The 23264-nt window shown below is 41.5% G+C and overlaps 1 protein-coding gene across 1 annotated transcript in view; it reads left to right on the forward strand.

Moving 5' to 3' along the window:
- The window catches only part of Smc1b (structural maintenance of chromosomes 1B), a 52753-nt gene that overhangs the window by 12213 nt on the left and 17276 nt on the right, over positions 1–23264 (forward strand). Inside the window, exons 5-15 of the mRNA XM_023564393.2 lie at positions 1647–1885; positions 3866–4121; positions 5159–5299; positions 7128–7210; positions 7887–8094; positions 10788–10973; positions 12487–12666; positions 17273–17419; positions 19991–20128; positions 20352–20468; positions 22322–22428. Of these exons, the coding sequence (XP_023420161.2) occupies positions 1647–1885; positions 3866–4121; positions 5159–5299; positions 7128–7210; positions 7887–8094; positions 10788–10973; positions 12487–12666; positions 17273–17419; positions 19991–20128; positions 20352–20468; positions 22322–22428 (1802 nt within the window). The remainder of the gene's footprint in view (positions 1–1646; positions 1886–3865; positions 4122–5158; positions 5300–7127; positions 7211–7886; positions 8095–10787; positions 10974–12486; positions 12667–17272; positions 17420–19990; positions 20129–20351; positions 20469–22321; positions 22429–23264) is intronic.

Raw genomic sequence — 23264 nt, forward strand, 5'->3', positions numbered from 1 at the left:
TGTTTTTTTTTTTTTTTTTTTTTTTTAATGGTACTGGGCATTGAACCCCTGGCCTTCAGACTGAGCTCCATGCTGGCCTTTTTAATTTTTTTCTGGCTAAATTCCAAGGCTTGGCTCAAGATCCTGAGCCTCTTGCCTTACCCTCCTGGCATGTACCAGCACTCCCGGCTCAGTTGACATTTTTGTAACTCCTTAAGAGCTGGCTTAGGGGGAGCCGGGTCCTCGTCGCGCCTGAGCTCTGCATGGCAGGCACTGTCATGTTCAGGTTTCCTCCAGCAGCCATCTCTTCTGCAGCTATGTGCTGTCATTTTCCTCATGTGAATCATCACGCCTTCCCTTACGCTTCCACAGCACCCTTTCTGCTTTCTTTGTGGCATATATTGCTGTGTGAAAATACCTTTTTATTTGCTCTTATCTTCTCTTGACTTCTCTTCCTTCCTTCCCCTGCATGATGGTACCTGGGACGTAAGCCTCATAGGAACAGAGATGGTCGGTCTTGTTCTCTGCCATATGTCAGCACCGAGAGCAGGACCTGGTGCATAGTAGAGACTCAGTAAAGATTTGAAGAAACAAAGCGGCAGTGGATTCCTAATTAGTGAGATTTTTCTCAGTTCCCTCATATTTGAATGTCTGTGTACTTGGTTTTCTTGGTGGAAAGGGGGTGAGCAGTAGAGGTCAGCCTGTAACACTCCCTGTGTACCCAAATTGCTTGCTGAACTGCAGAACATGAAACGTTAGAAAGACAGTTAAAATAGGACTGGCTTCCTAGTTTCTTTAAATTTTTTTATAGCATCCTTGGCAGTTGACATCAGCTGTTACATAGAGTACTTCATTGACTAGGACCTCTCCTCTTGAAGTGGTCCAGTCTTTCCTTTCTTTATTAATAGCACAGATCAATATTAAGGATATTTTTTTCTCATACGATATGAATTATAATCAAGTAAATTACTACTACAACTTCCATTGGTCCTATTTTTATCAGTAGAAAAATTACTTCCCATAGTATTTTTATTTTTTTGAGACAGAGTCTCACTGTGCAGTTCAGGCTGGCCTTGAGCTCACTTTATAGCCCAGGCTGGACTTTAACTCGTAGTGATCCTCCTGCCTCAGCCTCCCGAGTGCTGAGATAACAGGCGTGTGCCACCACACATGCCTCACAGTATTAACTTTATCCAAAATCATTGAATTTAAAGTTGATAGGAAGGGCCTGGGATATGGCTCAGCAGCACAAACACCTACCTGGCAAGCAGAAGATCCTGAGTTAGATTCCCGGTACCAATAAATAAATACAGTTGTAGGAAGTGTGTAGCCATGTAACAGTCATCTTCAGTTTACAAATGAGGAAGTGGATGCCAGGGAATGTTAGTGGACTTCTCAAGACAAACTGGCGAAGGACAGTTGGTAGCAGCTGCTGTTCCATTGTTAAACTAGCATTAGCACTCAGCGCCTTCATTCAGAACCATCCAGTAGTTTACTGGCTTATTTTAGAGGTGTATCCAGGAAGCATTCAAATAATGCCACTTTTGTCAAGAGCACTGTTTCTCATAAACAAGCACGCATTATGGACCAGAGCGGGGTACAGCAGTGGAGTGTGCGGGAAGTCGTTAAATAGCCTCCCTTCTAACTTACATTGGATTGTTTTATAGGCAGAGCGTTACCAAAGTCTCCTCGAAGAGCTGAAACTAAACAAGATACAACTGCAGCTCTTCCAGCTGTATCATAATGAGAAAACAATTCATTCCCTGATCGTCGAGTTAGAGCACGTGAACAGGGATCTGAGCGCCACAGAAGAGTCGCGGGCTCATCATGAAGACATAGTGAAGGCCAAGAAGAAGGAACATGGGGTGCTAACTAGGCAGCTGCAACACACAGAGAAGGAACTGAAGTGAGTTTTTGAAAATAGCTATCAACATTTGGGTTTCATGTAGAGAGAGAGAAAATGTAAGTGGCAGTTGAAAAGTTGACTTTTTTGGAGACAAAAAGTTCACTATGCAGTTCAGGCTGCCTTGAACTCATTATGTAGTCCAGGCTGGCCTCGAACTCACCAGGATTCTCCTGCCTCAGCCTCCCAAGTGATGGAATTACAGGCAAGTACCACCCTGCCCAGCTAGGAAAGTTGATTTTTTAAGATGAGTTTTTGAGTGGGCATGGTGGCACGTACCTGTAATCCCAGCATTCTGGAGACTGAGGCAGGAGGATCACTGTGAGTTTAAAGACAGCCTGGGCTACCTGGTGAGTTCAAGTCCAGGAACCAACATGGTTTGTCTCAGAAAACAAAAACAAAATGAGCTTTTTACTTTGGGTTATTTTTGTGTATTCAGAAAGAGTAGAATCCCATATTTCCTGTGCTGTTTCTCTTATTAACATCTCAGTATGCTGCATTTCTCAGACTTACTATAACAATATGATACATTATTATTAAAATCCATACTTTCTTTATTTCCTAGTGTGTACCTCATGTCCTTTTCCTGACCCAGAACATTTCACAGTACATTTCAGTGTCTGTTTTCCGTGTCTCTGACAGTTTTGAGGCTTTCTTTGATTTTTTTATTCATTCATTTATTCAGTGGAAAAGAATCCTCTTTCTTCCAGGGTATAATCAGTGGTAAATTAGACCTTCACTTTGTCGTCATAGAGCATACAGCTTCATAGTTCAGTCTATGACATTGTAAAATCATCACTCATATTTGCAAAGTGCTCTGAAGGAAGGGTACATGGGCCTGTGAGAACCTGTAACTGGAAAACCCAAATCATCTTTGTGGAGCTGTTTCAGGCTTCCCATGTTTGGATGAGCTTGATAATTCTCAGCAGTGTTGGTCCAGGCTTTCTGTAGAATGACCCTCATTTGGGATTTGTCTGACGGTTTTCTCATAGTTAGATTGGCATCATGGATCTGGAGAGGAAGTCTACAGAGGTAGAATGCTGTTCTCATCAGATGTCAGCGTGTTATCTGTGTTGTGACGTGTGTCTTGGTTCTGTGTCATATCAACATCGGATCCCCTGCAGGCACTGAGAACTCCTTGAGTTGGTTCCATGTTGGTTTGACATAGCCTATCACTGGGAGTTTTCAGCACGGCTGTACTGTACGTGCTGTGAGCTGCCCCAGGTCTGGAACCAAGCATTTCGCCTAGGAGTGCTGGCTCCTCTTGTTGGTGAATGGTTTTTTAGGAGCCAACATTACATGCGAGTGCGCGGTCTTTCTTGGCTGACAGCACTAGGACGTGTGTGTACAGACTCACAGATACACTTGCCTGTCGGTGTTTCCACATGTAGCCATGGGTCTGTACTAAGCTAAGAGTTGACTTGGCACTGATGTCTCCCAAATGTAATGTATCACCATATAGACAGCCGACCTGCTCTTGTTTTGAAATCCCTTCTCAGCAGTGAGAAATTGGCCATTGATTTACTTCATTGTTCAGTTCCCATCATCATGTACAGCACACGGGAGCAGTTTGTAACTAGAGCAGTGTTCTGTGTAAGTCCCTTGGTTGACGCTAGAGAGTCCAGACATACTTTAAGCCAGTAGGTCTTCTTCACACTTCTTTATTAAAGTTTAATATATTTGTAACATACTTACATGCTTTTGTGACATTGTACATTTCATCTGGTACCCCTCAGGGTCATGTGATTATGTAAAAAAATCTACATTAAAATGGTGCTGCGAGGTTCTACAGTTTGGGGGAAATTCATCATGTAAGTACTCTCTAAAGTTTCCCTCAACTTGCCCAACCTTTGGCAGCTATCGATCGGAACAGTCTTTAGAGCTGATTCATAGTCTTCAGTTTCAAATGTGATTTGAACAGAAGAATTTCCATTTGTATATTAACAGAATTTATTTTCTTCAAAAAATCTTTTTCCTTTTTAGATCTCTTGAAACACTTTTAAATCAGAAAAGGCCTCAGTATATTAAAGCCAAAGAAAATACCTCTCACCACCTCAGGAAATTGGAGCTGTCTAAGAAATCAATAAAGGACTGTGAAGAGCAGTGCTCTAAGCAGGAAGGTGACATACGAGCCCTGCAGACAGAGGCGGCTGACTTAGACAGTGCGTGGAAGAGCTTCGAAGAGCAGACTAAAGAGTTCTTACACAAAGAGCGAGGCGCTGAGCTGGAAGCCAGTCAGGTGAAAAAGCCCGCACGTAGAAAATCAGTCTTAATTGTTTCAGTTTATCCTTTTAGTCAGAAAGTTTAAAGGACAGTTTCTCTGCTATTTAAGAGATATCTTCATAATGTAAATTATTAGAATTTAAAATTATAAATCTGTATGCATAGTCTTTAGACTAAGCAAGTTTTTCTTTATATGATAGATGCCATTATAACATTTATACATTAAAGTCGTAGAACGTAAGAGCACCTGGTATAAATTATAATTAAACTTAGAGAATTAGCAGAGTTATTTTTAAAGTAAATTGTTTTTCTCATGATATTATAAAAACCTAGAGGTCAGAAATATGTGTTGTTGAAGACATTTAATTGACAGAAAGGAAAATGATTATGTAAGGTGATTTAAAATGATCAGTGACAGGGTAATACCCAACTTAGTATAGCATGTAATAGTTACAGTAAGTTAATAGTAAATATCAAAATGATGTGATTCAGAATTTTCAAGCCTCTTGACTAAACTTTATCATTTATCTTTTCATTTTATGATAATTTTACATTATAACATGCCAAAATAATTGTGGATGTATAAATAGAAAAAGATGTATCATTTTTTCTGGATTTTCTTTTCTCTCTTAAGATTCTCTTTTTTTTCCTTTAGTGTTTTTTTTTTTTTCTTTTGAGATAGGGTCTTGCTGTGTAGTGTAGCTAGCCTTGAACTCACCATGTAACCCAATCTGGTCTCGAACTCATGGCAACCCTCTTGCCTCAGCCTCCTGAGTACTGGGATTGCAGGCATTCATCACCACGCCTGGCACTCTTAAAGGTTCTTAGTTTTAGGAAGCATTTGTTTTGAATATCGTAATGCTCTATCTAAAGAGGTTAAGGCTAGGAGACTTTCACATTATGTTCACATATTTTACCTGGAGAAAATGGTTAATTATCGTCTAGTTATATAAAACACGCTTTTGATGAGTAATCTGCTAGCCCAGGATGTCCTACAAAGACATTTCCCCCGTGCTGCTGTGAGTCAGCAATGTTTCGATGCTGTTTATGTAGCTGGATCGTTATAAGGAACTTAAGGAACAAGTAAGAAAGAAGGTAGCCATAATGACTCAACAGCTGGAGAAGCTGCAGTGGCAGCAGAAGGCAGAGAAAGAAAGGCTGGCGCTGGAGAAGAGGCGGCACGGAGAAGTTCAGGTACTTCGGGTGTGCGGAAATGATTTAGGACAGCTGTCGGCCAAGTCATATTCCCTTGTTTATTAACTTCAATCTACATGTAAATGCATTTACTCAAACCTAAAGTTTTTAAAGTGCGGAGAGACTGGGGTTTAACTCAGTGGTAGAGAATTGAGGCCCTGGGTTTGATTGCTATCATTGCAAAAAGAAAAAAACATTTTGGATTATGCATTCTGCTCCTAGTATTATTTAGGTGCTGTTTTATGGTGGCAGTGGGAAAAGGTGGTGCTTTAATTTGTGCACTCAGTGTTGTCTGGGCATCTGAGTAGGGGGAAGCACGTTCATGAGATGCAGCCCGTTCCTTACATGTCTTTTGCTCCAGTAAGCTTAGGAGGACGCATAGAGGAAACAGGTAAGTACCCTAGTGGAGATGAGCGTAGAGTCATTTGAAAGCATTCAAGACTGATGCACCCCTGCCCTCTCTCTCCTGGGGTTCTGCTTCCGTAGATTCAACCAATCAAAGATTGAAAATATTTGGGGAAAAAAGTACATGTTTGGGGCTGGGGATTTAGCTCAGCGGCATAAGCGCCTACCTTGCAACCAGGCAGTCGTGAGTTCGATCCCTGGTACCCATAAAAAGGAAAAAGACCAAAAAAAAAAAAAAAAAAAAATTCAAAAAAGTACCTGTTTACTGAACATTTACAGACTTTTCCTGTCATTGTTTCCTAAGTACAGTATTATGCCTAGAGAGGATTTAAAATGCATAGCATGGGGGATGTGTGCAGGTTGTACTCAGGTGCTGCTGTTCCATACCAGGGACATGAGGATCATGTAACACAGAAGGCTCTGGAATCAGCTCCCGAGGGGTGGAGGAGCGACTGTCACCTGAGAGCAGCTAGTTAAAGCACAGCAGGAGTTATCAGCAAGACAGCAAGATGAGGCTGTGCCTCACTGAGGCACACCGGGCCTCCAGCAGCATTAGTCTCTGCTTAATGTGTACAGTCGCAACAGATAACTGAATTATTAACTCCTCTGACCTTTGATTCCTTCATTTGTACAGTAAGGATGGCCTTGTTTCCCTTGTGATAATAGCAGGCTGACCAGGTGTAAATGACTGGGACAGGTCACCAAGCATCTAGTCTCCGCCTCTAATGCATTACGACCTTCTTTCTAAAGACTGAGGGCTCGGCTACAAAATTTTTATAGCACATTCAACATAAGAGCAATTCATTATAGAGTTTCTGGGCATTGTGACATTATAATACAGCATTTATTTACATATAGTACAGCTCAGTGGCACAGTGCTTGTCTGGCAAGCACGAGGTTATGAGTTCAGTTTCCGGTACCAAAAAAACAAAACGAAAAAACCCAGTTTGTCTTCAAAAACTGATTGGTGGATGTTATTATGTTCCCATTCTTTTTTTTTTTTTTTTTTTCTCTTACCTGCAGTCACCACCTTGGCAATCTGTAGCCACACAGCTTTAAATACCACACTGCAGATTTTTTATCTCCAGCTCAGCCCTTAAAACTCCAACCTTGGACATATTCATCTGCTTCCTCAGCATCTCAAACTGAGCTATATTCCCAGCCCCAAAACCTGATCATTTTAAACTCTTTACTGGTCCCCAGCACTTTTAAATTTTTAAGTCAAGGTTCTTGAATGGCTGTAATAGTTTAGCTGTATTGTCAACCTGATTGGCTTTTCAAAATTAAAATTGGCTTTCATGACTATTTTCACTTAACCGTATTTGATACAGTTCAAATTCATAACAGCTTACAGTGTGGTAACTTTGAGATGTGATTTTATTTGGAATTGCTAATTGACTTTAGGGTTCATTTCCTGTTTTAGGGAAATCTAAAACAAATAAAAGAACAAATAGAAGATCACAAAAAGCGAATAGATAAGTTGGAGGAATATACAAAGACATGCATGTAAGTAGAGGGAAAAACACTTTGAACCTGTTAAGTCTTTAGAGTCCAGTGTATTTCTGTGCATCAGAAGATGTTCCCATCTTTCAGCAGTGTTTTTGCCCCATTGTTTTCATTACACTGTAGATCATAAAATCTTTTTTTTTCTTTTTCGTTTTTACTGGTACCGGGGATCAAACTCACGACTGCCTGCTTGCAAGGCAGGTGCTTATGCCGCTGAGCTAAATCCCCAGCCCCAGATCATAAAATCTTAACCACAATATTTCAATTTTGAAGATATAATTGAGCAGCAGTGATGATCCCTTTTAGTATTAGTATTTTATGAAGAAGTAATGAGTTATGTGGTGAGAGCTAACACAACCTAGGTAGTTTACCACTGAGGATTTGTTTTTAATTGGCATTTCCTTACTTTCAAATGCATGATGATTATTCTGGTTGAAGTTAGCTGTTTTTATTTTTTCAGTATTTAAAAAAATGTAGTTTTTGAATCAATAAAGAGTGATTAAGAGGTCCTTTGTCCATGTTTGGTATTAGATATATTACATTGTATTTTTTAAGCCTTTAAAAACTAAGAGAGCACTACTGTGTTCTGTTGCAAATCCAGGCAAGAGTGTGTTGCATTTGTAGTTTTTAAGTTTTGGTTTATCCTTTTGCTATATAATTCGTTGTTGTCTTTTAGGGAGTTCTTGGAAGAGAAAAGACAGCAAGAGGAAACCCTGTTGGATGAAATCGGAAAAGCAAAATCAAGAATGTCTGAAGTTAATGAAGAATTGAATCGTATTATGAGTGACCTGCAGAATGCGGGAATTGATAACCACGAGGGCAAGCGTGAGCTCAAGAGAGCAGAGGTGCTGGAGCACCTTAAGAGGCTGTACCCGGATTCCGTGGTAACCAGAAGGAGTAAAGCAGAAGTGCTGGGCCTGTTCTTTTGGGGAAAGGGATCTTTCTCGGGTTAGGAATGTTATCACTATGAGATCTTAGCTCAGAACGTCTGTTTTTAGTTTACTTTTGTGGTACTGAGGTAGTTCAGAAATCAATTGTGTCTTGTATTTGATGGTTTATTCCTGCGTAAATATCACAGTATAACGAGGGTAAGAGGAAACCAACTTTGCACAGTGTTTGTAGATGAGTACGTACTAGGGAGAAGCGTGATACAGAGGCAGTGCCAGTGGCTCACGTGCGGACGAGTGTCCCTGAGGGCCCTGGCTGTCCCCAGGCAGTCTAAGCCCCGTCCCCTGCAGTGGATGCCACTAGCATACTTTCATTCTCTAAGTCAGGCCGCATCCAGGATTACCACATGTATTTTGCAGGCAGGGTGTGATGATCCTCCCATGTTGTGGGGATGTCAGCCTCACACTGTCACTTCATGTGGCACCAGGAATGTGGCGTCTGACTCCTGTTGCTGAGCCCAGTATGCCATGGCTTCCTAGCTTTGTGACGGTCCCTTGGCAGTGTTTGGTGCTGCTCACCACTGCTCTGTTTCTGAACCTCTGTCGGTGGCCCCCACGGTGAATGCGCTCATGTTTAGTTCTGGCCTGTCTGTCCACCATCTATTCATCTCCTTTATAGCCTTGTTTTTCTTCTTTCTGACTCTTTAAATGTTGGCCTTGGCCTGTGAATAATGATGCAGGGATAAGGCTGGGTCCCAGACTCGCAATCCCTGAATTTCTTATAGAATCCCAAAAGTTAGTAAACAAAACAAAACAGCGGCTCAACAGCTGAACAACCTAGGGAACAACCTCAGGAAAGGGCAACAGTTCCGGACTTTTGTTTAAGTTAAACCGATAAACTGACCAATCCCTGAGAATTCACTCCCGTTTCCTGGGTCTCCCCGAGGAGAAAAGTTGTGCGCGGTATTTGCTTCCTTTCCCTAAGTGTGGAGAGTTAGACTTAAAAAACGGATGAATCAGGAAACAACCCTAGTGCTCTCTGGTGGGAGTGAAGAATCTCTGGCTCCTCACCGAGCTGAAGGCCTCTCTCCAAAGCGAGCGGTGTCTTCCTGCCCTGAAGGGGAACCCAGGTATGCGACACTAAGGAAAAGCCCAGAAGGAAGGGTGGAGCCAGAGACTCAGGCAAGCAGAGCCCGGCCAGCTCTCACCTGAGCCTTGCACTCTTGAATCCACGGGGGATAGGGATGTGGCTAGAACAGGGGCACTGTCCCTGCTCTCAGCTGTTGCTCAGCAGAGGTGAGCATCTGGGTTCTGTGGGAAGGGAGCCAAGGCTTCTGCATCCCAGCAGATGCTGCCACATGCACAGAGGGAGGGGGTCATCGCAGCCACTGCGGGGATGCATCTCAGTGTATGCAGGGGAGGGGGAAAGCCAGGGTTAGGATATGACACCACAGAGTTCCCCGTATTTTGTGCCATAGACAATTTAGTAAGAGCTGAAATCCTAAAAACAGATTCAAATGTGAGGTAAAACTAATTTAAAAAATGCAGAGCTGAGAAGACAAGATCAGACGTTATTATAGACAACGACCCACACTTAATAACAGGCTAATAGGTAAAAAATATTGAAGGGTAGAATACACAGCCAGAAATAAAATTGTCATCCCGAAAAAGAAAAGACAAAGAGATTTAAATGGGAAAAAAAACATTGGAAACAGAAAAAGTCTTAAGAAAACTGGTGGGCTGGGGATTTAGCTCAGCAGCATAAGCGCCTGCCTTGCAAGCACACAGTCGTGAGTTCGATCCCCGGTACAGATAAAAAGGAAAAAGACAAAAAAAAAACAAAACTGGTATGCCTAAAGTAAAACAACAAATAGAACACAGTACAAAACTATAAAATTAAATCATTAGAGCATTGGGGTCTGGATGATTTATACTCAGATATTTTCTAATAAAGGTTTTTTAGCTTCAAATACTTTTCCTGTGGGGGTGGGCAGTACTAAGTGTTGAGCCCAGGGCATTTACACTGAGCTACATCCCCAACCGTTTTCTGTTGTTTAAAACAGGGTCCCATGGAGTTCCCCAGGCTGGGCTCAAACTTGCAACCCTGCTGCCTCAGCTTCCCTAGAGTACTGGGTTACAGGTGTTTACTACTGTACCCAGCTTTGGCCACTCAGAGGATATCAGCTCAAATAACACTGCTTTGGGCAAGGGTCCTTCAGATTTCTTAGGCCAACCTAGTCCCTGACTGTACCCTTACAGCACTCTAAACTTTATTACCATATCTAACTCTGCTTTCTACATCCTTTTTATTATTTTTTTCCTTACTATGCTGAAAACTTTATGAGATTAGAAGCTGTTTGTTCAGTAATGTCTAGTTCAGTCCCAGAATATAGTAGATGCCTTATAGATTCTTTCCAAGTGAAAAAAGGAATGAATGAATACGATTTGCTATTATTACTTAATAACTGTACTTTTATAAAAAATTGTGATACTTAAGTGAGACTAGATGAAATGCCGTCCGCCTCAGTGGCCACTGCGTACTGACCCCTGCTTCCCACGGAATGAGCGACTGATGTGTGTGTCATTGCACAGAACTGCAGCCATTCTGTCTGTGCTTCCTTACTATTAGAAAGCAAAATTGTGCTTCTCAGCGTGTATTTGTCTTCTCTTTCCTTTTGAAACCTGTGCAGTTTGGAAGGCTGCTGGATCTGTGTCACCCCATTCATAAGAAGTACCAGCTGGCTGTGACTAAGATCTTTGGCCGGTACATGGTTGCCATCGTAGTAGCCTCTGAAAAGGTGGCAAAAGACTGCATTCGGTTTCTGAAGGAGGAGCGGGCTGAACCTGAGACCTTCCTCGCTCTGGATTACCTCGATGTAAGAAAGCTGCAACTTTGGTATTGAGTGGTCATCGTATCTTGTCTCTTTACTTTCTTGCCCAGAACTGTGGCCACACTGGGACAAATTGTAGCACAGATGCCTGTGCGCAGTTAGCCATCTGGTGCTGGGTGGTAGATGGGTAGTGTGTTCTCTTCCTTGACACTGTGTCGTGTCTTCCTAGTTCAGTTTGGCCACCACTCTGACTTAGTGTCTCTGAGTCCGTCTCTGAGTCCACAGCTGTCACTGCACCCCGCTGCCTGCTGGCCAGCAGTGCATTTACTGCGTGGGGAACCAGCAGAGGCCCACGGCATGTGTGGTCTGTTGGTAAAAGGCCAGCTCAGTCTCACGTAGAAACATTTGGTCCAGTTTGCAGCTCTGGGTGCTGCAGGACAAATTTTGAGCTTGGCTGTGTATTGACATGCTTTACCTAGCCTGAATCCAGAATTCTATTAAATGACTGGTATCCATCAGTGATTTTCCTTGGCCTACTAAAAAAACTTTTTGGTCCAGCAGTCAAGAACCCTGCCCTGCAGCCTGAGTACGTGGCTGGTAAGTGCCCATGTGACGGAGCTGGACTCCCCTGGGCCTGCCTCTCAGCCCTTTGCCTAAACCTTCTTAATTTGGTCCTGATTTTCCTGAGCTCCAGTCTCTTATCTGTGAAGTGGAGGACAAAGGTCCGCAGCTGATGTGTGAACCCCACTGTGTAGCACCTGTGTAGAGGAGGAGTGGGGCAAGTGCCCCCGTGCCTCCGTTTACACCCTGCTCACTACCTTCTCTTACCCGACTTTATCTGCCTCTTCCAGTCCTGTTTTACTCACTGCTTACTTGAGATTTCTTAAAAATCTAAGACAGAAGCATATCAAGTACAAAAGGAATACTTCCCCCTCTTCTCAGTGCTCATCTCTTTATACTACTTTTAAATGCTTTCCCATTACTCAGTTTATATAAGTACGTGTATATATGTGTGTATATGTATATATGTCCCCAATTATACATAGTTTCAGTAAGTACAGTGTTTTTGCTTTTTTTTTTTATTAACTAAAATGAGACCATACTTCCTGGTTTTCAGTAACACATTGCAAGTTTTTAAAAATTTTGATTTGTAAACCCAACCTGAAAGTCATGTCTAAGGAGGTCTGAAGACTTCCTCCATCCTTGAAGCCTAGAATGGTTTTTAAGTTTCCGCAGCGTTATGCTGCTCTTTTGACACATATTTAAATGGGTATTGTTTTCTCTTGGATTTTGGGATCTGGACAGCATGAAGCACATCATTAAATAATAAAGGACTTCACCAGTGTCTACTCTGGGAAGTCTGTCTTCTTTTGATTAAGGCTGGTAGTGTTTAAAAATACTGCATGAGACAATATGGGTGCAGCTTCTCACGTCCTCGTCAAGCTTTGGTTGTGTATGAACGCGTGCTGTTGATCTTTTGTTGTCTCTGTTTTATGGGAATGTAACAAGTACTTGACTTGTATTTTACTAACATATGAAGTATTTTTAACCCTTGCAGATCAAGCCGATCAATGAAAGACTGAGGGAACTTAAGGGCTGTAAGATGATGGTTGATGTCATAAAGACCCAGTTTCCTCCGCTGAAGAGAGTGATTCAGTTTGTGTGTGGGAACGGGCTCGTCTGCGAGACGGTGGAAGAAGCGAGGCACACTGCGTTTGGGGGACCCGAAAGACGAAAGGTAAGAGAGAAACTGGGCCTGCACCTGTGGCTAAGCTGTTTCTGCTTTTGTCTCATTTTTTATCTTTTTGAGACAGGGTCTCACTGTGCAGTTCAAGCTGGCCTTGAGCTTGCTTTGTATCCCAGGCTGGCCTTGAATTCACAAGGATCCTCCTGTCTCAGCCTCCTGAGTGCTGGGATTACAGGTGTGTGTCACCAGGCCTGGCTCACCTTTGGTTAAGTTGAACCTGTATTTATAAGATTCCCCTACATACATACATTTATATGTGCTTTCATATATATATGAAAAATATTTATATGTGATGTTAATATATATGAAAAAAATATATATATATGAAAAATCTGGTCTGGGAATTTAGCTCAGCAGTGTAAGCACCTGCCTGGCAAGTGCAAGGTTGTGAGTTCAATCCCCACAACTACATGTACACACACACACAAAAAAATCAATGTGGAATATAAGATCACTTCAGTAGTTTTTATAATGTTGAGTTTTTAAGAAATTAACTTATGTAGCATTTCCTAACATCAAGAATTATATGCTAGAAATTAGACTTACTATAATACCCTGAAATAGTTGATTTCTTTTTAATTTATATGGAATAAGTGTTCTTGCTAGGGGCCTGGGGATACAGCTCAGCAGCACAGCACCTGCCTGGCAAGTGTAAGGTCCTGAGTTCAATTTCTGGTCCAAAAAATGTATTTTTGCTAAACCCCAGATTTTCCATGCATTTTCCTATATAGTAAATACGTTTTTAAACAGAAAGAGAAATTTTAGGTGCTTGCTTTACACGCAGGGTTCTTACATGTTTAATGGAAGCACTATGTTATATATCAAAGTTTAATACAATTCAGTGTATAATAGAACAGTTGAAATGAGATTCCTGTGGTAGTCTTTCAAGAAAATAGTTTTGGTTTTAATAAAAATTATTGTATTTACATTTGAATAGTGTGTATTTAGTTGAGCAGGGTTAAAGTCCTCAAATTACATGTTTTTTAAAATGACATTTATGATGAAGGTAAATAATGCCTAGGGGGTATAGACTATAAAATAAGTCTGGAGGTGCTTTAGGAATGTAGCAATCAGGCAGGCTCCTGAGCCTTCATGGGAGTCGAGAGGTAAATTAGGTGACACCAGGTGTGATGCGATGACAGCACCTGGCAGAGAGCACTGGAAGTGTGGCAGTCATTTGATTATTCACCTGCAGGGTCCAGAAGTGCAGATTCATACAGAGCAAGCTATTCTTAGAGACATGAGAGTTTCCAGCCTTAGATTCCATCATTTTCCTGACAAAATTAGCTCTTCATTCACTTTGGTGCTTTATCAGTAATACTGTTAATGAGGTCATTACTTTTTTTAGTAATCTCTGTCATTGATTTCTACATATTAAACTTAAATAGGAGTAATAAGAGAGATATAGAAATCTCTTCCTTATTTTTGCTACCTAATTAACTCTACTAAAAGTGACGTGTATTTGTAAAACATTGTAAAATTAAAAAAAAAAAACATTGTAAAATTGACTTTTAAAGATGTGTACAGTTAATTTAAAGAAGTTGTATGAATATAAAACTCTTTATTCATATAGTAAGTATTTAGTTTCTCTCTTATCCATAAGAACATGCTTTATCCCTGTGTTTTGTTCTTACCTAGGTAGTATTTGAGAAATTCAGTTTTATTTGTATCTTAACTACATTTGAGGGACTTTGTATTTTTTCTGTTTTAGGTTGGTTAGAACAGTAAGAGAGATCTCACATTTTCATAGGAATCATTGTCTAGAATTTATGCTTTTGATTTTCCATGGATAATGTCATATTTTGAAATTTTCTTTGAACATTGCAAGTGACATCAGAAAATATTTTGTTTTAATTGTGGATGTAGTACATATACATTACATACTGCAAACCACAGAAGCTCTGCTGGCTATAATTTGGGTACCATATTTTTGTGATAACTCAATTTTTAAGTACTCTTAAAACATAGGTCAGTATTTTATTTTACATATTTTTGGAAGGATAAGGTCTCGCCTTGAGTTCACTGTGTGGCCTTGAGTTCACTGTATAACCCAGACTGGCCGTGAACTCACCATGATTCTCCTGACTCAGCCTCCCAAGGGCTGGGGTTACAGGCATGCGCCACAATGCCTGGTGGTATCAACATTTTAAAACCAAGAGTCTCTATGTGTTGGGGTGTAGGGGTTGGGGATTTAGCTCAGCAGCATAAGCGCCTGCCTTGCAAGCAAGCAGTCATGAGTTCGATCCCTGGTACCGATAAAAAGGAAAAAGACCAAAAAAAAAAAGAGTCTCTATGTGTATATGATTATTCTGTCCATGGATTCCGTCACCCAATCCAGAGCTGCCGCAGGTATCTGCTTCCTTCACCCATATACAAGTTAATTGTTACTTTAAAACACCCAGAAAGCTCTTTTATACATTGCCCTTTTAAAATGCACCCAGAAAAATGTCACTAAGGAGCTCCACAACTTGTAAAAAGGTCATTTTTTAAAAAAATTAAACAGGACCTGAGATGTAACTCAGCAGTAGAGCAAATGGTTGGTGTATGTGTGACCCAGGGTTCACTTCCAGAACAACAACAAAAGAACCCGGACAGAAAGTGACTAAAACTACCTGTTTCAGTTCTGCTGGGAATGCTACATTTCACACTTATTTAAGAGTAAGTTCTAGGTATGTTAGATTTGTAAATGTAAAAAGTGGAACTGTATAAGTTTGTAGGGAAATTTTTTCTTAATCTCAGATAGGAAAGCCTTTTCAGTGTGGCAAACACTATAAAAGGTGGATAAACCGACATAAAGAATTTCTGCATGGCAAAAACTACTGTAAGCAGAGTTGGGAACGTAGCTCCAGTGGGAAGCTGTTGCCTGGTATTTGTGAGGCCTGGGTTTGGCTCCCTGCAGTGAAAAATACAATCATCAACAAAATCAAAGGAAAAATGCCAAATTGAGAATATTTGTGACTCAAAGAGCAAAATTTCTTGCAAATCATAGTAAGAAGAATAGTAGGAAGACATGAGCAAAGAATATGAACACTCAGGTACAGTAACATACAACCCATAATCCCAGCACTGGGAGGCTGAAGCAGGAAGGTTGCAAATGTGAGCTCAGCCCGGGGAATTTAACAATTTAATGTAACCCTATTTTAAAACATAAAAAAGAGCAAAACATGGTAGTACACGCCTGTAGTCCCAGCACTTGGGAGGCTGAGGCAGGAGGATGGCTGTGAGTTCAAGGCCAGCCTGGGCTACAAACCTGAACTGCATAGTGAGACCCTGTCTCAAAAAGACCAAAAATACCATACCATACCATACTATAACGGCCCCGGCTTCAGCCGACAGTAACACATATCCATACACACACATAAAACATTGACTATTTTTATCAAAGGAAATATGCATGCTCATTCTGTCTCACGCAGTATTATGGAAAAGAACCATTCAATCCACACTGGGGGGGTAGTATTTTTACTTATCAGATTGACCATGATCAAAAATTCAGTAACATCTATGTGGAGAGTGGCTCTTCTATGTAGGGCTGTGAGAGTATAAATTTACATCTCCATGATGGGCAGTTCTACCTGTTGTAGTTTTTGTAGGGACTTAGATATAGATGAACTTACAGATTTATGAAATGTGTGTTCACTGAACCATTGTGTGTACTAAGAAAACTTGGAACTAACTCATGTGTGTAAGACTGGTTAAATAAAAATATAAAGCCTGTATATACCTGGGAGTGGTGGTGCACACTGTGATCCCAGCACTTGTGAGGCCGAGACCAAAGGATCAACACAAGTTTGAGGCCACCCTGAACTACATAGCAAGGCCCTGTCACAAAAAAGAAAGCAAGCAAGAAAGCCAGCCAGCCATCCTACCCACTCATGTGATAGAACAGTGTGCAGCTTCTAAAAAAGACACATGCTGTCTGTGTACAGGTATGGAGTGGTCTCCAAGACACAGTGCAGTAAGTTTAAAATCATAACGTAGGTGGCTTAGCGTGTAACTCAGAGGAACTGTGGTTATTATTTGGTTTCTTGATGGCCTCTTTTTTTTTTTTTGAGAACAGGTTCTCACCATGTAGTTAGACCAGCCTTGAGCTCACTATGTAGCCATCCCAGGCTGGCCTTGAGCTCAAGCCAGTCCTGCTGCCTAGCCCCACCAGAGCTGGAATTACAGGTGTGCGCCGTCACGCCCGGCTAGGAAGGCCACTTTCACATTCCATTAACATGCATATCAGGGGCTTCGGAACAGGAGTGTGCGATGCAAGCTATTTGATAGCAAGTGTAACGAGTCCTAGTGTTTGCTTCTCAGTATTGAGTATATTTGGAACTAATGTACGTCCATTTTGAACTTGATATTTACTACTAATTTGTTGCCAAGAATTGCTTTGGGTCTTCATTAAATGGCTTTCATATTGGTGGTTTGTTTAGTGGTGTTCCTTTATAAATAGATATTTTATTAGTAAAATATAGTACATTTTTTAAATCTAAAAATTCTCAAAAATAAAATAAGAATTATTAGCTGTAAAAATTGCCACATTGTGTCCCTTATTTTCATCTTTTTGTGTACTTTTCTCCAAGATAAAATATTTTTAATTTTATAGACAGTGGCTCTTGATGGAACACTCTTTTTAAAATCTGGGGTCGTCTCTGGAGGATCAAGTGATTTAAAACACAAGGCTAGATGCTGGGATGAAAAAGAGCTAAAGAATCTAAGAGACCAGAGAAGCAAGCTGGCCCAAGAGCTGAAGGTAAATCTATGTCATACAAGTTTCAAACTACTAAGGAACATAATTGTGTTTTTAAACTAGCTGGTTTTTTAAGTAAAAATAAGTTATAAATGAAGTGCAAATTTCCGGTGTATGTTTAGCATTTGAGTTGTTATTTTATTGCCTATTTTAAGAATTATTTATATAGCAAGTATGTTTGTCCTCAGTCACTTGAGCTGTGTTTTCTCTGAATTTTTAGTTGGGTTTACTGGGATGTAACTCACACACAGCAACAGGTCAGTGCGTCTTAGCAGGGGCATGTGGTCATGTCACTGCTCCCGCAGTGAGGTACAGGGCATCGCTGTCACCACGCAGGGCTCCCCTGTGCTCCCTTCTCGCCCTCACCCTCCCGGGTCCCCCCGGCCCACCATCCCAGCCCCCTCCTTGTCGGTCCAGTTTCTCCCTTCTGGGATTCATGGGAGGAGGCCTGGCCATAATTCCTTCATGGAGCCTGTTTTTAGAGTTTGTTCCTGTTTACTGCCAACTGTGTTTGACGTTTTATGTTGTTCTTTGTGTCATGCATGCATGATCTTTAGCCAAATCATAAATCTTTCATAACTTCTGGATTAAAGCATTGTCATATGTAGACCTAATTCTGAAGATTGCAAAAGAAAGTCATCTAGAGCTGAATCTCCACCCTGTAGAAGGCACAGGTGTGAAATACTGTGATCATTGTTCCTGTAAATATCACCTTTAATTGGTACCAGGTGCAAAGAATGCTTTCAAATTGTGTTTTCATTTTTTCTAGTTAACTGGCAACTTTTGTATACAAAGATAGCAGTTTTTGATTGAAGGAGGGACTGTGACAGGGTTACTTGACTGATTTTAGTCTTTTCTGTAAGTGTAAAGCATTCTATGTTTTAGTCTAAGGTATAAATATAAATGTTCACCTTTTAAAAAGGTCGTACATTTAGGCCCGGGCGCAGGGAGCATTCTGAGAAGATGGGGAACTCTAAAAGCGTCTTTCTCCTTAGCCGCATCTGCACTGAGTTCCCTGTCTCACCTGACCCTGGTGAGGGTGATTTGGGCTCCACACACTGGACCACTCCTCAGCCTTAGAGAGGAAGGGGGGTCTGGCATATGCTGCAACATGGGAACTTCGAGGAAATTTTACTAAAGAGAATAAACCAGTCACAAAGCACAGATCCTCTGTGATTCCACTAATAAGCGGTCCCTAGAAAGTCAGGTACGGAGGCACAGAGCTGAATGATGGCTTCCAGCGGCTAGAGAAGAGGAATGAAGAGCTGTTTAATGGGAGATGAGATCTATGCGCAAATACACGGATGTTTCAAAACTACGTCTGGCCCATGCTGTATAACTTGTTACCAAAGGCGACCAAAAAAGTGAATGCTCACATTTATAAAACCTATTAAAAGAGACAGTGTGAACAGCAGTGGGGTGAAGGAGGATATTTCCCATGGGTCAATGACAAGCATCTTTTACTGTATTAAATGTTATAATTTAAACACTCAGCCCAGTGTGGTGGTGCACACCTATAATCCTAGCGCTTGGGAGGCTGAGGCAGGAGAATCACTTCAAGTTAAGGCCATCCTGGGCCACATACTGAGACATTGTCCCAAAAAACAAAACAAAAATTTCACTGTATTTTTATCTGTTCCCTTATCAGATGTTAATGGCAGTGTCTGTCAGATGTAAACACAGTGTCTTATCACGTGGCACCATGCAACTTCTGTCTCTTCTCTAAAGTCAGAATCACCATGGGAGTTAAGTGTTTTGGTTTGTGACACTGAAGCAGCTGCCCAACTAACACTCAAGACACAGGACTTTCAGAACGGCCTCAGAAAGTTGCAGCGGGTCGGTCGGGGTGTAGCCTGGCGCACAGCGCCTCCCTGGCAGGTGCGAGGTCCTGAGTTTGATTGCTGAGACAACAAAAAAAGGAATCAGAGTAATATCAGGATGGAATTCCAAGGTTGGAAAACTCGGTGTTATTGGAAAAATGCAACTAGAGGAAAAGATAAACTATATGTATCTATTTTTTTGTCTTTTTGAGACAGGGTCTTGCTGTGCAGTTCAGGCTGGCCTTGAGCTCACTTTGTAGCCCAGGCTGGTCTTGCACTTGCAACGATCCTCCTGCCTCAGCTCCTGAGTGCTGGGATAATAGGTGTGAGCTACCACACCCGGCAAAATAAGCTATATTTGTAGGTTGAAACTTATTCAGTTAATATAAAAGTGTACAACTTTTTTTTTCCTGCCCTCTTGTATTTGAGTAAGTGTACAACTTTAATTCACATATCACCGATGTTTTTAAAGATGTAATTATTACAAGAAAATATGTAGCAAACTGGATGTGATTGTGCACACTTGTAGCCTCAGCAAGTCAGAGACGAAAGGCAGGAGATTGACACAGCCGGTGCAACATGGGGAAACCCTTCTCAAATAAGAGCAGCGCACCAGGCAAGGCGAGGCAGGTCTGCAGTCGCAGCGGCCTAGCTGAGGACGGAGAGGCGGGTGGGTCTGCTGACAGATGAGAGCACTTTGAAAGGGGAGGCGCTTTTCTGTGGGAGAATGCTCTTGATTTCTCTTCCTTTCTAGGATTTAATGAAGACACTCCGCAAGGAAATAGACCTGAAACAAATACAGACTCTAGCGCAGGGAACTCACACACGGCTCAGATACTCACAGAGTGAACTAGACATCCTGAAAAAGAAGCACCTTGCCGCTGCTTACCGGGTAGGTAGACCTACATACAGTTCGATGGAGATCAGAGCCAGAACAGACTTTCAAGAATTATAGGTTGACATGTAATTTTTAGGTGTTGTACCTTGGGGTGAGATTATATCACCGTCTTTGATTACTCTTATTAACCTTATAACCCCGTTGTCCAGAACCGCCTTCACTCATGGACTCTCTCAGTGGCTGTGTTAAAAAGAGAACTTTCCTTTCTCGTTATTAGGAGCAATCTCAGCTACAGAGTGAGCTACTAAACACTGAATCTCAGTGTGCTATGTTAAGTGAAGGAATCCAAGAACAACAACAAAGAATTGAAGAATTTCAAGAAAAGATAGATAAGGTGATGCGCGTTCTATTTAATACTAAATGTTGTAGTTCCAGACAGGACACCAGATGGAGGGCTTCCTGCCTGTGTGCAGAGCGGGGGGTAACACAGCAGCAGCACCCTATCCGAAGCAGCTGGTGAGCTGAGTCTCACAGTTTGCCACATCAGTTTCCTTGCATTCTTTTTCTATTGTTGTTTTTTTTGAGACAGGGCTTTGCTGCATAGCCAGGCTGGCCTCCACCTCAAGGCGACCCTCCTGTCTCAGGTGTAGAGTGCTGGGATTACAGGCGTGTGCCACTGTTTTATGCTCCCTCGCCTCTTCTGAGAGGCGCTCTTAGGAGACGAAGAGCAGTGCTGCTGTGTTCTGCTCTCCAGCCTCTCCTGGCCCGCTATAGCAGCTGGAACCTCTTTCTTTCTCCACTGCTCTTAACACTAGGAGGGAGAGAACTTTCCTTTGGGTTTTCTGTTTTCATTTTTGCAGTACTGGGGACTGAACCCAGAGCCCCTGTGCTGAGCTACATCTGCACCCCCTTTTCAGTTTTTGAGACAGGGTCCTACTGTGTGGCCCAGCCTGGGCTCAAGCTTGAGATCCCTCTCCCCTGGCTTTCCCGCACGCTGTGATTACTGACATGTGCTGCACACCAGGCTGGTCATTATCTTTTTAACACTTATTTCATGCCAGGCACAGTGCTTGGCCCGGGGCACTGTGCCCCTGCCTGTGAAGTGACAGACACGCTTGGTCTCACTAGCCCTGGGAGAGTTACTTGTTCCACAGCCGTCGTGACTCGCACCTGTGGCTTTTAGTTCTGTCTTCCTCGCGCAGTCGAAGTCCTGTTTATGCTGCTTCTTACTTACCTCCAAGCTAAGTATCCCCAGTGTCTTTAATGACTTGACAGTACTGTGGATGTATGGCTAGGTTTAGAGACTGGTGCCGTGGTTTTTGTCCAGACCCAGAACAAAACAGTGTCAAAATATGGCCTTAACAGATTTCTATCTAGTATCAGTTCACCTAAATCCAAAAGCTTTTAACGGTCCTCCTGTTCAACAGGTCTTTCTTATGCTGTAATTATACATAATGCAAGATTTTAAAACTATTGAGGCTAAACATTATTTTGTTGGATTGAGTTCACTCTGGTGTTTAAAAATATTTTTGATTCTTACCTTTGTTTTTGTTTTTTTGTCTTTTTCCTTTTTATCGGTACCAGGGATCGAACTCACGACTGCCTGCTTTCAAGGCAGGCGCTTATGCCGCTGAGCTAAATCCCCAGCCCCATATTTTTGATTCTTAAGTCTATGTTCTAATTCTTTTTTTTTTCCCCTGTCTTAGGTACTATTGTATTACTCTCATTTAATGAGCAGTTTCTTAGCTGGATACATGGTACATACCCATGATCCTAGCTGCGCAGGAGGCTGAGACAGGAGTACCCTGGGCAGCTTAGAGAAAGCCTGTCTCGCAGTGACCAGACAGAGCTGGGGTTGCAGCTCAGTGACACAGGACCTGCCTAGCGTGAGCGAGGCCCCAGCTTCAACCCCCAGTGTGTACCCCATAAAAGAGGTTAAGTCGGGAGTTAAGTTTTGGTGAGACTAAAGTAGGTGGAATCCTTTGAGCTCTGTATTAACAGTCTATAAACCAAACACATCCAACAAGGCCAGTTAATAGCTTTTGATTTAGTTCCTCAGTAAGAAACTTGAAAATGGGCAGAGCTTATGGATAAACAGAAAGCATCGGGTAAAGATAAGAACGCTTGGTCTGAGTAGTTTTTGTTTGAATCTAGAAAAACTTTGGAGTGAAAAACTTACATTTAAGCATTGTCTGTGTATTCCTTAAAGTTGGTTATTAAACCAGTTGTTTTCAAATAATTTTAAAGATAGAAGATGAAATCTTCCATGACTTCTGTGAAGAAATTGGCCTGGAAAATATTCGTGAATTTGAGAATAAGCATGTTAAACAGCAGCAAGAAATTGATCAAAAAAGGTAACTCTACTAAAAGATATTGGCAGTCGGTTTATATTTATATAAAAGTAACACATCTCATTTAGAGGAGTTTTGCCTGAAGTAGTCTTAGTTCAGTTCATTAAGAAACAGCTAGTGAAAAGTTGATTTTCTTTAAAGAAATCAAACAGAAACTTGAACAAAAAAGACATGTTAGTTTTATTTTTTAACAAGGAAATTCAGTATTATAAAGAAGTTGGTTCTTTTAAAATTAATGTATAGTTTAAATTCACCTTAGAGGATGTATGGACAAGACTTGTAACTAGGTAAACTGAGCCCAGAGTTCACATGTGTAAGTAGTCAAGAAAAATCTGGAAATAAAAGCAAATGAAAGCTGGGCGTGGTGGCTCACGCCTGTAAACCCAGCACTGAGGAGGCTGAGGCAGGAGGATCGTTGCAAGTTCAAGACCAGCCTGGGCTACAAAGTGCACTCAAGGCCAGCCTGAACTGCATTAGAGAGGCCCTGTCTCAAAAATAAAATAAAAGCAAATGAATGCTCAGGTTTTAAATGAAGTTTTAAAGTATTGCTGGCTCCTTGGAGGCCAGAAATGTAACGATGTTGTTTAGTACTTAGTACCAGTGGGAAAAGGTATGCTTTTCAATCAGTCATCTTGAAATGGGTATTTTTTTTAAAAAAAAAAAACTTGGATCCCTTTGTCATTTCTTAGGCTTAAATTCCAGCTGAACCAAAAATTTTAATGTAAAAATGACAAAATAAATCATAAAACAATTTTAAAAAATTAATTCTGGCTAGGGAAGGCTTTCAGTGTGACACATATCCCAGGCGTTGTGAAAGACAATACTGCTAAGATGTTAGT

Source organism: Cavia porcellus, unplaced genomic scaffold, assembly GCF_034190915.1.
Source record: "Cavia porcellus strain 051 isolate PalLab524CR breed Dunkin Hartley unplaced genomic scaffold, mCavPor4.1 scaffold_40, whole genome shotgun sequence".
Lineage (NCBI taxonomy): Eukaryota > Metazoa > Chordata > Mammalia > Rodentia > Caviidae > Cavia > Cavia porcellus.